The 14,842-nt window shown below is 37.4% G+C and overlaps 1 protein-coding gene across 2 annotated transcripts in view; it reads right to left on the reverse strand.

Annotated features, from left to right (window-relative positions):
• Positions 1–14,842, reverse strand: part of olfm1b (olfactomedin 1b) — a 52,471-nt gene that overhangs the window by 15,990 nt on the left and 21,639 nt on the right. For both annotated transcript variants that reach the window (XM_057818788.1, XM_057818787.1), the window contains exon 4: positions 9,687–9,906. In XM_057818788.1, the coding sequence (XP_057674771.1) occupies positions 9,687–9,906 (220 nt within the window). The remainder of the gene's footprint in view (positions 1–9,686; positions 9,907–14,842) is intronic.

Consider the following 14,842-nt stretch of genomic DNA (forward strand, 5'->3'; position numbering starts at 1 on the left):
CGCTACCAGTTTCACCAATGAGACATCGCAACAATCATAACAGGACTCCATTATACCAATCAGACTTAAGCTTGCCGCTATGTGATCACGCCGGCCTGTTCGATCACGTGACGTCCTTAAAGCACCGTAAAAAAAAATATTTTGACATAGAGCGCTGTCGTTAACATGTCTCGAAAGCGCAATTTTAACCTCTCTCCCAGTTTTTATTTGGCATGCCCGTAGTTAGCTGGGATAGGCTCCGGCACCTCCGCGACACTCGTGAGGAATAAGCGGCATGGAAGATGAATGAATGAATTGATTGACCACAAAAAAACGAAGATATGATCCTTTTAGTTTCATAAATGGAAACAGTTTTCTCCATTAGAGGGCACTCATGATGCTTTATTTCAGTATTTTTTTTTTTTGTTCTCGAAGGAATTCAATGATTTTTTTTGTCTGTCTTTGGCTTAATGTGGTTATGTAATTGGTAGGGTTGTTCCGATCATGTTTTTTTGCTCCCGATCCGATCCCGATCGTTTTAGTTTGAGTATCTGCCGATCCCGATATTTCCCGATCCGATTGCTTTTTTTTTTTTTTTTGCTCCCGATTCAATTCCAATCATTCCCGATAATTTTTCCCGATCATATACATTTTGGCAATGCATTAAGAAAAAAATGAATAAAACTCGGAAGAATATATACATTCAACATAGAGTACATAAGTACTGTATTTGTTTATTATGAAAATAAATCCTCAAGATGGCATTTACATTATTAAAATTCTTTCTGTGAGAGGGATCCACGGATAGAAAGACTTGTAATTCTTAAAGGATAAATGTGACTTTGTATATTTTGACTAAATATTGCCATCTAGTGTATTTGTTGAGCTTTCAGTAAATGATACAGTAGCCATTTAACTGTTCTGCCCAAATGCATGATGGGAAGTGCAACCATGACTGTGCGTAGTGGCACCAATTGATATATCTTCTCTGTGTTGGGAAATAACATAGGATGTTAAGAAAAAGATCAACTACTACCTTTCTTCCCCACATTGCTCCCACGATAATCATAATTGTTGAGAGAGGGATTATAAGGCTTTAGCCAATTAAAAAAAGGCTCCAAAGGCTGCCAAAATTCACTCTACTCATTTTACGTTGCCTTTTAGCTCAATATATAGGTAAAACGACACTATTATAGATTGAACGCGACAATGCGTGAGTGGGTCGTGCAACGCATGCGTTAATTTCGTTAAATATTTTACCGTGATCAATTTAAGAAAAATTAATTACCGCCGTTAACGCGATAAACTTTAAGCTACTTTAAGCCAAAACTAAAGACTCTGGATGAGTGTAAGACATTTTGTCTGTAAAGTTAAATACAATTAGAAAACGATTTAATTAAAAAATATATTACATTATAAAAGGCATGTCCGATATTTTTTTGCCAATTCCGATACTTTGAAAATGACGTGATCGGACATCTTTAGTAATTGGTTATAGTCTTCTTCTTTAAAGTATAATAATTACAGTTCGTATAAATGAAAGAAAACAGTGTTTCGGGGAAAAAAAAAAAAAAAATCAAACGTTGTAAGCAGTCACTCTCAATGTTACTCGTTACTTAAGTATTCTTTTGACCAAATACTTTTATACTTGAGTACATTTTTTGTATGACTACTTTTACTTGAGTATTTTTATTTTGAAGTAACACTGCTCTTACTTGAGTAACATTTTGGGCTCCTCTACTCACCTGTGCTTATGAGTCAACTCGACTTGACATAACCTCGTACCTTGACTTGACGTGCCCACAACAGGTAAGACTACATTAGCTACCATTGATGACGATGAATGACCAATTAAAGGACAATTTACGCGATCTGATCCTGACTGTTGTGCTCTTAACGTTCCCATTCCAAACACGTGAAACATGACATCTAGTCTGGAATCATTTCAATAATTAAATACATTCGTCAGAGTAACCAATGATTCACTCCTAGAGATATATACAGCATTTAGTATTTACAGTGGGGGTTGCGTCTCTTACATAATCCTCAAAAGGATTAGAATAAAGTAATATGTGCATCGTCTATTTAATAATTCATTTATTTTTTGCAATTAAGCCTCCATCTTAAGATGGCTGCTGCTTTTCCGCTTGCCAAACACGCAGCACATCCTCCAATCAACTATTTGTGCTGATACTCATTTTGACCATGGCCCCTGGCAACCCGTAAAGTCGAGAGGGTTCTAATCCCCTGTTGGCCTAAATGTATGGAAATCAAAAGACTGACAGGAAGTGGCGGCTTGATGACAAAACACAATGTCGGACAACTGGAATGAGGACAAAATAAAGCGCTGGATAATGAGCTCAAAGTCCTTATTTACTGCAAATAGTTGATGAAGTATTATTTAAAGTGTTAACAAACATTAATAGTCAATTTATAAGCCCTTCTTACAGGGAATGGAGAAGTGGTAGAAGAGTAATGGCAAGTCTGTACTAGTATGGACTTCCTGCGCCATTCATCAGCATTGAGGATTAGCCCCAAGCGCTCACGTTGTCGGGACGTGACGGCGGTTGATTTATCGATTTGATTATTGCCCGGTGAGCTAGCGCGTCCCCTTGATCGATGACCACGGTACCCCGCCCCACTTCCTACCCACCCTCACCCATGCCATGAGAGTTTTTAAGTATGTAACAAAGGTTGAAGGAAAACAGTGTTGCTTTTGGCAGCCCTTTTAATTTTTGTTTTAGTCTTAAGTCTTTTTGATGAAAATACCTATTAGTCTTTATCATATTTTAGTCATTTAAAAATGTGTTCGTCTTCGTCTAGTTTTAGTCGACAAAATCTCATACAAATTTTGTCTTTAGTCGACAGCACTGCACTGTAAACAGAAGCTTAACAAGCTCACAAACTCCAAAATTTAGATTAATGGCGGATTGTAAAGCAACTATCAAGTGCATATCAGCACCTACTGTAGAAGATGCCCATTCATTGCACTTTACAACTTTAATTTGACTTTTCCGTCCTCTCACCCCTCCTTTTCTGTCCCGCTGACGCTTATGCGGTTTATTGACCTTCACGAGTAAAATCTCGGCAACAAGCGCACTGCTGCGCCTTTTGTGCCGACATGAAAGGACTGGCGGGCCTCGATTCTGCCGCCTCTTGCCGGGTGACCTCGTCTTTTATCTCTCCTTGTCTTGTGTACATGCACAAACTGCGCTACAAGCATCAACTCAGTTTGCTTTCGACACGAAGTGGGAATAAGTCTCATGGTTTTAACCTTCACATTTCAAGGAAAGGAATAATTCATACAAATGTTGCTAAATTTCAAAATACTCATTCGCTACTTTGTGCTCCATACTGTAGCTAATTGTGTTAGCCATACTTTAGCATACAATTTCTTTTATAGGCTGAAGGCCTGTCAAGTTCGCACTTATCTTGTTGTTGTGTACACTATCACTAACTTTACACTGTACACTAACTAGTTTTCATATTTAAATGTTCTGATATTAAGATTTGAATGAGGCAAAATAACATGCTTTTTCTCTCAAATATATTGTTATAATCATTTGTTTCAGATGTACTGTAATTTTCTGTATAAAAATTAATTTGGTGTTCAAAAAGTCTTTTTTTTTTTTTCAAACTTGAGTCTTGAAAAAGAGGGGTTCGTCTTATAATCAGGGCTGTCTTATATTCGGGCCAATATGGTATTGTTATTATTATGGTTATTGTTAGGGTTGTTCCGATCATGTTTTTTTGCTCCCGATCCAATCCCGATCGTTTTAGTTTGAGTATCTGCCAATCCCGATATTTCCCGATCCGATTGCTTTTTTTTTTTTTGCTCCCGATTCAATTCCAATCATTCCCGATAATTTTTCCCGATCATATACATTTTGGCAATGCATTAAGAAAAAAATGAATACAACTCGGACGAATATACTGTATACATTCAACATACAGTACATAAGTACTGTATTTGTTTATTATAACAATAAATCCACAAGATGGCATTAGCATTATTAACATTCTTTCTGTGAGAGGGATCCACGGATAGAAAGACTTGTAATTTTTAAAGGACAAATGTGACTTTGTATATTGTGACTAAATATTGCCATCTAGTGTATTTGTTGAGCTTTCAGTAAATGATACTGTAGCCATGCCCAAATGCATGATGGGAAGTGGAACCATGACTGTGCGTAATGCTACCAATTGATATATCTTCTCTGCGTTGGGAAATAACATAAGGTGTTAAGAAAAAGATCAATTGCTACCTTGCTTCCCCACATTGCTTCCCACGATATTTCTAATCGTAGGGAGAGGGATTGTAAGGCTTTACCCAATTAAAAAAAGGCTCCAAAGACTTCCAAAATTCACTCTACTCAGTTTACGCTGCCTTTTAGCTCTCTATATAGGTAAAACGGCGCCATTACAGATTGAGCGCGACAATGCGTGAGTGGGTTGTGCAGCGCATGCATTAGTTGCGCTAAATGTTTTCACGTGATACATTTTTTTTTTAATGAATTACCGCCATTATCGGGATAAATTTGATAACCCTACCTTAAGCCAAAACTAAAGACTCTGGATGAGTGTAACATATTATGTCTGTAACGTTAAATACAATTAGAAAACGATTTAATTAAAATATATATAATATATATATTTAAAAAAGGCATGTCCGATATTTTTTTGCCGATTCCGATACTTTGAAAATGACGTGATTGGACCCGATCGAGTTATTGTTGCTATCGTTGTCGTTATTGTTGTTGCTGTCACCATTACTCGAATATACTTGAGTCCAGATTTGATAGTTATTAACAAATACATTGAGTAAGATAGAATGCTGGTGCTGATGGTGAAAGTTAAAATAAATGGTTATACATATCTATGTATATAGATGAAAACTAGTATGCAAAGAAGTTTATATGTCTACACATTCAATATAGCCTGGAGGCCCAGGCCTAGGCTGACAAGGGGGGAGCTCTGATGCTGGAGGCTAACCCCTTGGCACATGCTCCCAAATCTTTTCTTTTAATGCACAGTTACGGCATTTATTAATGGGTGGTCCTGTTGCCAGACAGTTGCTTCTCTCTGGCACCAGGTCCACAAATAACATTGGATAATGAATAATACACACCTCAAGAACAATGGTTGTCACGATGAGCACCAATAAAGTTGTTATTATATGTATTTTGACTTTTGAATGTACGATCAATATATGGGGGCAGTGCTGATGACGATGATGATGGCGGTGGTAGTGACAGTAGTGACAGTGATAATGGCGATGATGATGACGATATTGAGTTACTGTCTTCTAATGGAAATTTTAAGGAGTGAATAGAAGGTGGGACCGAAAAAAGCTCAGCTTCTTCCCACCGCTTTTCAAGCTACATGTATTTTGTTATTATTTTTATAATCATGATTAATATTAGGGTTGTTCCGATCATGTTTTTTTGCCCCCGATCCGATCCCGATCATTTTAGTTTGAGTATCTGCCGATCCCGATATTTCCCGATCCGATTGCTTTTTTTTGCTCCCGATTCAATTCCAAACATTCCCGATAATTTTTCCCGATCATATACATTTTGGCAATGCATTAAGAAAAAAATGAATAAAACTCAGACGAATATATACATTCAACATACAGTACATAAGTACTGTATTTGTTTATTATGACAATAAATCCTCAAGATGGCATTTACATTATTAACATTCTTTCTGTGAGAGGGATCCACGAATAGAAAGACTTGTGACTTTGTATATTGTGACTAAATATAGCCATCTAGTGTATTTGTTGAGCTTTAAGTAAATGATACTGTAGCCATGCCCAAATGCATGATGGGAAGTGGAACCATGACTGTGCGTAGTGCTACCAATTGATATATCTTCTCTGCGTTGGGAAATAACATAAGTTGTTAACAAAAAGATCAATTGCTACCTTGCTTCCCCACATTGCTTCCCATGATATTTCTAATCGTAGGGAGAGGGATTGTAAGGCTTTAGCCAATTAAAAAAAGGCTCCAAAGGCTGCCAAAATTCACTCTACTCATTTTACGCTGCCTTTTATCTCTCTATATAGGTAAAACGGTGCCATTACAGACTGAGCGCGACAATGCGTGAGTGGGTCGAGCAGTGCATGCATTAATTGTGTTAAATATTTTAACGTGATACATTTTTTAAAAAATTAATTACCGTCGTTATCGGGATAAATTTGATAACCCTAACTTAAGCCTAAACTAAAGACTCTGGATGGGTGTAACATATTATGTCTGTAACGTTAAATTCAATTAGAAAACGATTTAATTAAAAAAATATATATATATATACGTATATATATATATATATATATATATATTAAAAAAAGGCATGGCCGATTTTTTTTCCCGATTCCGTTACTTTGAAAATGACGTGATCGGACCCGATCGATCGGCATTGTTTTTCCCCGCCTTTTGTTGTTGTATTTATTGTTGTTGCTTTATTACTCCTCCTAATTAATAAATAAATAAATAAAATACCGTATATCAAATTAACCTTTTGATAGGCAGTTTTGGATTTAAAACATAATATTTTGGCAAAGACTAAGTTTGGCCATGCATTTTTGCCCTCTAGTCCAGCGAGTAAAATTTTCAGATGCGAGCAAGGCTAACCAAGTAGCCTATTGTTGTACTAGTTGACATGCGCAAGACTGTGCCATCTTTCGGATTGACATTTCTGTTCTACAGGACATTTTTGTCTTACACTTGTTAGCATTGTTAGTCATTTTTAAAGTTTCAAGATAAGAAAAACATGGTTGGCGCATAACCGACTGCTTTAACTGTTATACGAGGGCTAGCTGACTCGTTTGCTAGTCAGTTCAACACCAATTTCTGACACATAGGGAGCACATTTTATACACAAAAAAATCCCTCTAAAAGAAAATTAGCATTAAGACTACTGATTAACTGGCCAAGATAGACCCGGTAGAAAAGAGCAGAAATTAATTTGTGAAATTTGGTCACTCGCTAGGATTGGCTAGCCAAAATGATTTCTCAAGAACTCAATGTGAACAATGATATTAAAAATACAAGCATGGGGACACATTCTACCCGTGATTTACAGCGTCGCTGCTGTCTTATTCAATCGAGTGTGGGTGTGCATCCATTATCGCCAGGACTTGTGACAGAGGTGTGAAGAAGACACTGGCATCGGACTGGAAAGCAAAAGGATTTTTGCGAGCCGGGGAGGCATTTATCACTACCGCAGCGCCTCTGTATTTTTGTCAGATGATTTCCGCAGGAATTGCGTGTCGGAGATGCTGTCATTAAGCCTGTATAATAAGCCCACTAAATGACACAAGGATATTAAACCATGTTATGGCGATCCTTGAGATTAGTATGGCTTGAGGTAAGAGTTAAAATGGTTCCGTTAACACATTTGTACTTATTGTATATCGCCAATCTTACTGAAATGAATAGAAATCCGTCCCAATCTAGGACCAAAATGACTACAGCTTTTGTCTGTTCTTAATGGTAAAACATTTAATATTGTATTGTTCTTGATAAAAACACCAGGTAACAAAATGGTTGAAACACAGCTAAAACTTACCGCATTTCCTGAAGCAGCCGACAAACTTTTTTCATCCAAGCTGGTCATATCGATGGTACCGAACATCATATTTACTCAGAACGCTGAAGGACTTCATGATGTCAAAATACGAAGTTTGTGAGTTTTTGCCAAACGATTCGGTTTTTGAGGGTATGTATTCCTAAGTTTTCTATTGACCAGTGATCATTGTATTTTATGTTCTCGTGTTAACAGCATATTGACAAAGTATTGAAAAGGTGATATATCGCGATACTCTGTTGCTCTAAAGGTTATCGATATGCTCCTACCAGGAATCGATTTATTGTTTTGAAAAGATGTCAAAAAAGGAACCAACAAGTTGCTACCACTATCTTTCATTAGAATAGTGTTTACGTTAGTTGCCATTGATGGCGTGAGACATCCAGTTAATTTTGACTGGATTAGCCATCTTGTGCTATCAATGGCACTGAAACCAGAGCATGTCTTGTGGGCATTTACAGGTCGCATCCTGTTTATTTTAGGGCATTTACAGGTTACATCCTGTTGATTTTGAGTCACATTCTATTTATTTGGGGAGATTCTTGAGTCCCTTCCTTTTCAGTAACCCAAAATCATCAGGAAGTGACCCGTAAATGCCCCAAAAGGAAAAGGAAGTGACTGAAAATCACAGGAAATGATGTGAAATGCCCCAAAATTAACTCATTGCCTGGTCTTGGCTGCCACTGATGGCCATGGATGTCTAACCCACCCTCCCACTTCAAATGGATTGGACATCTTCTAGTGATAAACTCATTCCAATTCACAGCAGAAGGATGAAAATAAGTCGGGTTGGGTATAATTTGGGTTTTATCCGATACTGGTTACTACGTTTCAGGTGCTTAAACTTGAAATCGAGGACCCCTGAAAGACCTTTTCGATGATTGTTTTCTCTGTAATTGTTTCAAACACACTAACTTATGATATAAATTATGATTAGCTTGACCTGGAAGACCCTTCAGTCAGTTCGCAAAAATGGCAATGTCCGCTGTAGCGTTGGAAATTTTTGGTTCTGCATCTCTGTGAAGTGGGTCCCCCATCAGACTCAAATTTTTATCAAAAATATGTCAATCGTTTGTGCTACGTTTGTGCTTGTTTGTGCTGTAAAATGTTTTGTTTGTGCTGCTATCATTTTTAAAGGTATTTACAACTCTTTTATAGGTCAATCTGAGGTCACCCAGCCCACCATTTTGATTAAAAAGGGCTAAAAATAGTGTCAATTATTTATGCTTCATTTGTGCTCTAAAAAGTTTTGTTTGTATACTATCGTTTTCTTGGTCTTGAGATAATAATTTCGAGTGATGTCACCCAGCAGCCCATTTATTGCAATATGGACCCGAAATGGTGCTATTCATTTATGCTACGTTTGTGCTGTAAAAATTTTCATTTGTGGAGCTATCGTTTTATAGGTATTGAGATATTAATTTTGAATGATGACATCAATAACAGCCCCTCTGTCGCAGCTGACAGAACGTACCAACTCTCTCAGTAACAGAGGTTTCCCAGCAACTAGTGCATTTTGCAGTAAATGATGGGCTGCGAGTCACGTCATCACTCGAAATTAATATCTCAAGCCCTCCATTTACTGCAAAATGGACCCAAAGGGGTGACATTTGTTTGTGCTACGTTTGTACTACTTGTTGGGACACCACTCTGTTATTGAGAGAGTTGGTGGACTCCGTCAGCCACGGGAGTTGGATATGGAAAAGCTGCGTCATCACTCGAAATATCTCAATATCTACAAAACGATAGCAGAACAAGCAAAGTTGTTTACAGCACAAACGTAGCACAAACAATTGACACCATTTTTAGCCTTTTTTAATCAAAATGGGGGTGCTGATAGACCTCAGACTGACCAAAAGATATTGTTGATATCTCAAAAACGAACAGTTTTTTTCTCAGCACAAACAAGCACAAACTTAGCACAAACAAATGACATTATTTTTCTATAAATTTGCGTCTGATATGGGCGCAACTTCACTGAGGTCAGTTCTGCTGGTTCTTGAAATGCAGCGTCAACCATATATCGAGATGACAATGTTTCTGCGTGATGTGAATGTGCCTGAGCATCGCAGGTGTGTGAGTGCGTGCATGTGTCTGCGTCTGCTGTGGCCTACCCAATTTTTGCATGCACGCTCGCAGCCTCTCCTCAAGATTTGACACCCGGTTGTGGAGCTCCTCGTAGTCATAGGCCCCCATCTCCTCCTGCAGCCCGCTTAGCACTGACGTCAGATTCTGGACCTCCTCCTTAAACTGCAATACCAATTTGGCATCGGCCTTGTACTCCACCAACACCGGTATCAACGGCCTAAGCTCCTCCATTTTCGCCTTTATGGCCTGAAAGGATTAGAATAAGCTCGGTTGAGTGTCACGGCGCCTCGCGAAACCGACCCCCGCCGCCCTCCCAAGCGTCTGCGAAAGAAAAAAAAACGAAAAAAATCTGTCTTTGCCTGGCTACGCTAACACTGACCTGCCACCAAAACCCCCCTATGTGTGTGTTGTGCTTGTATTTGAGCGTGTGCGTGCGTGAGTGTGTGTGCACAAACCGGCAAATTTTTTGCTCTCGAAGCTCCGTCCCGGCGGTGACCAGCCGCTTAAGACAAAAAAAAAATCAAAACAAAAAAAGCAAGCCCTCGGTACACCAGCAACAATTGGGAAAGCTCTTTATTGGTCATTGTCTTTTTAAAATGCAACATCGTAGTAAGGGTTACATGCTTCTTCTTTTTTTTAACATGTCACACACAACTGGAAATTTACGTCTAGATATTTTTTTTTCAAAATTTTCTATGTGGATTTGTCGAGTAACCAAATATGCATAGACAAAAGCTCCAAAGCAAGTAGAATGAAATAACAACAATTAGAGGAGATCCATTACACTTGGAAATCAAAGTGGAGGGAGGGAGGGAAAACAGCAATAATTAACATGCAGGAAAAGATCAGTGGTTTTGCTCTGACTCTAATGGTTGCTAAAAGAACTGCCCGAAAAAAGCTCTCGTTGGGGGAGGAAAGGGGGAGAAAAATCTGGATTTGACCTGCCTCTTCTTCCCTGTGGCTCTTTCTCTTTTTCTCTCTCTTTACATGTCTTAAAGTTAGCCCTGCAAGCAAAAAAACGACAGGCTGTTGATAGCAGCTTGCTAACCTCGCTAGCAGACACACAACAAACAAAACACGCAAGTTTTTTTTTTGGTTTTGTTTTTGCACAGGAAAAAAACACACATGCGATGGGTTGTGAATTGCGGGTATGGTGTCTAACATGCAGGTGAGAGGGGTCACGTCGGAGATTTAGGACCTGAACAAGCTAGCGCCAGACCTCTGAACCTCCCAGATGGGAGTTTTTTTGTTTTTAGACACTGCTGTGGTCTTTTATTTGTAGAAAGAAATATATATGACTTACCTCAAATGATACTTATGGAAGCGTACTGCTGCCACACACACCCCAAAAAAAAATCCAGTATCACGTTTTTACATGATGATTTTCACGTTATTACATGATAAAAGGTATCACGCTATTACATGATGGTAAGTATAACGTTATTACATAAGTTTTCACGTTTTTGTATTAGTTTACACATGATGATTTTCACATTTTTACATGATCATTATCAGATGATAGTATGTATCGCGTTATTACATGATGATTAAAATGTTTTTACGTGATACTTCATACTTGATTGTTTTCAGCTTTATACATGATTTTCATTTTTGTGACTTTAATGATCACGTGTTTACATGAGTTTTTACATTGTTACTTGATAATAAGCGTCACCCTATTACATGAGTTTTCACGTTATTACGTAATAGTTTGATTTTCACATTTTTACACGATTACAGGTGTCACGTTATTACATTATAGTAGGTATCACATTATTACGTAATAGTTTGATTTTCACATTTTTACATGATTACAGGTGTCACGTTATTTCATGATATAGGTGTCACGTTATTGCATGATAGTAGGTATGACGTTATTACATTATAGTAGGTAACACGTTATTACATTGGTTTTCATGTTTTTACATAAGTTTATAGATGATGATTTTCACATTTTTACATGATTTTCACATGATAGTATGTATTGCGTTGTTACATGATGATTACTTTTTTACATACTTCACACTTGATAGTTTTCAACTTTATACATGATTTTCACATGATTATCACATGTTTACATGAGTTTTCACATTGTTACTTGATAATAAGCGTCACCCTATTACATGATATTTTACGTTTTTACGTTATAGTTTATGATTTTCACATTTTTACATGATTACAGGTGTCATGTTAATACATGATAGGTGTCACGTTATTGCATGATAGTAGGTATCATGTTATTACATGACCGTAGGTGTCGTGTTAATCACGACGTCTACAGTGATGTAATAACGTGTTACCTACATAGTAGTAGGTGTTACGTTAGTACATGAGTTTTCAGGTTTTTCATGATGAGTATCACATTTTTACATGATTATCACGCTTTTACATGATAGTTTACCATTTAATAATAGGTGTCACGTTATTACATGATAGTAGCTGTCATGCTATTACATAATAGTAGGGGCCGCGTTTTTACATGACAGTGGGTGTCTCGTTTTTACATAATAGATGTCACGTTATTACATGAGTTTCGTGTTTTTACATCATAATTTATACGCGATGATTTTCACGTTTTTACATGATAGCAGGTATCATGTCATTACATGACTAGGTGTTGCGATACCTACGATCGTGTAATAACGTGATTCCTACATAATTGTCATGTTATTACATGATAGCAGCCAGTACCACGTTATTTATGCATTATACATGATAGTTTTCACTTTTCTTTTTCACGTTTTTTACATGATGGTTGTCACATTTTTACAAAATATCGTGTAAAAACATGTTAACTGTCATGTAAAAACATGACACTGGACTTTTTGGGGGATGTTGATATGGCAGCAATACGCTTCTAAATATACTATTGTTATTATTATTATTGCTATTTTAATTCATTTCAATTCAATTTATTCACACACACATTCATATTTACAAAGTGTACATCATATCATAGTGCTGAGCCAAGATTATGTGTGAGTCAGGTCTCCTTAAGAAGCTACTAAAAGCTTATAGTCGGGAGCCTGCGTATATCAAGACAATCATAAGACTATTTTCAGGTACTTCAGAAACATAATAGCGCTAACATGTTCAGATTTCTTCACAGTTATGGCAATTGCTGGACGAAATATGAAATTAAAGGAACACATCCAGTTAAGTAGTCATGTACACTATCATTAAAAACAATTTAGGGTCGTTTCGAATTTGGACTTTTCAAAGTTGGAAGTCACTTGGACATCTTTTTTTGTAGAACACTGTTTGTATTTATTGACCATAACAATGTAATCCAAAACACAGTCTAGACCAGGGACGCTCATTAGGTCAATCGCGATCTACCAGTTGATCGCAACGCAAGTGTGAGTAGATTGGGCATTGAAAGAAAAGAAAAAAAAAAAAAAATGAAGGCCAAAAAATTCTTCTTTGTTTTATTGTGCAATATTACTGCTGACATTTATAGGCGCTGTACGACTCAAATAAAGTTGAATTGTATTGAATAATAAAAATTAAAATAGACCTAGCCAGTGTATTTTTGTCAACGATGACGACAACGAAAATATTTCATCAGAATATTTCTTATTTTCATTACAACGGCAAGACGATAATAAGCTAAAAACGTTTTGGGAGGCTAAAACCTAGAGACGAATGCCAGTTTTTGTGTGACAAGACGAGTATGAGACGAAAATGCACAATCGTTTCTGTCACATGTTCACAATGTGTGACATTTTATGTGTAGTTATCCCGCATCGTAGCAGTGTCTGGTTGTGTCACTCATGACGTGCTGCCCCCCCCCCCCCCCCCCCCCCGACTCACCATCGTCTCCAGTCTCCATGCAGGCTTGCACACATAGTAAGATTTGTTTTCTTCACCAGAGAGAATATGCAATGTTACTTTAGCTTGTAAAGGTCTGTGCTGAGTGTTCATCACACACTAAATGTAACTCGTAGCGTGAGCATAGCATCCTCTTAAACTATCGGACAACTTTTTTTACTTACAGTTCATGTCGCCCAGGTGGGTATAATTAATTTGATGGGCCCAGATAGTAAAATGCATTTTTATTTTATTTCATTTTTATGGCGACTGACCGTCACCGCTCGAATATCAAAATGATCAGATTTTTTTTTTTATTGGCGTTCCCTCAGCGCAAAGCAATTTTTGACCAAATCGTATACATACACATTTAAAAAATCCAGGACGATAAGGGGCATAAAAGTTGTATACAGAATTTGCCAAAAATGTACATTTCCCCAAAAAATTGTCGAAAACTTCAACAGGAATTGACCTGATATCAACAGGACGTGTCCTCCAAATGTCCCCAAATCAACAGGAACTGACCTGATCGAGCTGTATCTACCACAGCTAAGCCCCATCGTAATTTCTCCAGAAATTGCAGTTTCTAGTTGTTTTCCTGCTGAGTATGTATTATCACCAAGTTGACATTGTCCTTGTAGACGCCACAATTTGTGCTCGTCTGTCAATGTTCATTCTGAATATTTAGAAATGTATTTACTTTTGGAGTAAAATTTTTAAATTTTATAGACGATAACATTTTTTAGTAAACGTCAACTTAAGCTAGACGAAATTAGTCTTGAGTTTTCGTCAACGAAAACGAGACGAAAACACATTTTGAGATGATTACAATACGATTGACAAGTACTATCGTCCAAAAGGCCAAGACTAAGACGTAAATTAAAAGGGCTCCCGAAAACAACACTAGCCCTAGCCTATCATCCCTCACAACACTTGATTAATACAAAGGATTTTATTTTTCTTTCCACTGTGCATGCTAAAACAACAGCTCTACGTGCAGCAAAGCTAACAAGCTAGTAGCTCACGACATACATTGTTGCTGCTGAGCTTTCTAGGCGGCGCTCTCCATGAAAAGTATAATATCTTGCAGCGAAAAATTGCAAAGACCTCTGGTCTAGTCTTTATCATATTGGCTGCCATGTAGAGCAGTGAATGAGTTAATAGTGTTCTAAATTTTCATTCAAAAGTAATGACAATTCCAAGTGACCACCAATCATTTTATCCCTATGGGACTTACTAAAACATGTTCAGAAAGTGAATTTCCAAATTTCATGGAAAACATTAAATCATCCGGGTGACCCTAAACGTTTTGCACAGAAGTGTACATATGGAGTTGGCACGGCGGTATGACGTTGTGGGACGTTCTTATGAA

This window comes from Corythoichthys intestinalis, chromosome 17 (genome assembly GCF_030265065.1).
Source record: "Corythoichthys intestinalis isolate RoL2023-P3 chromosome 17, ASM3026506v1, whole genome shotgun sequence".
Classification (NCBI taxonomy): Eukaryota; Metazoa; Chordata; class Actinopteri; order Syngnathiformes; family Syngnathidae; genus Corythoichthys; species Corythoichthys intestinalis.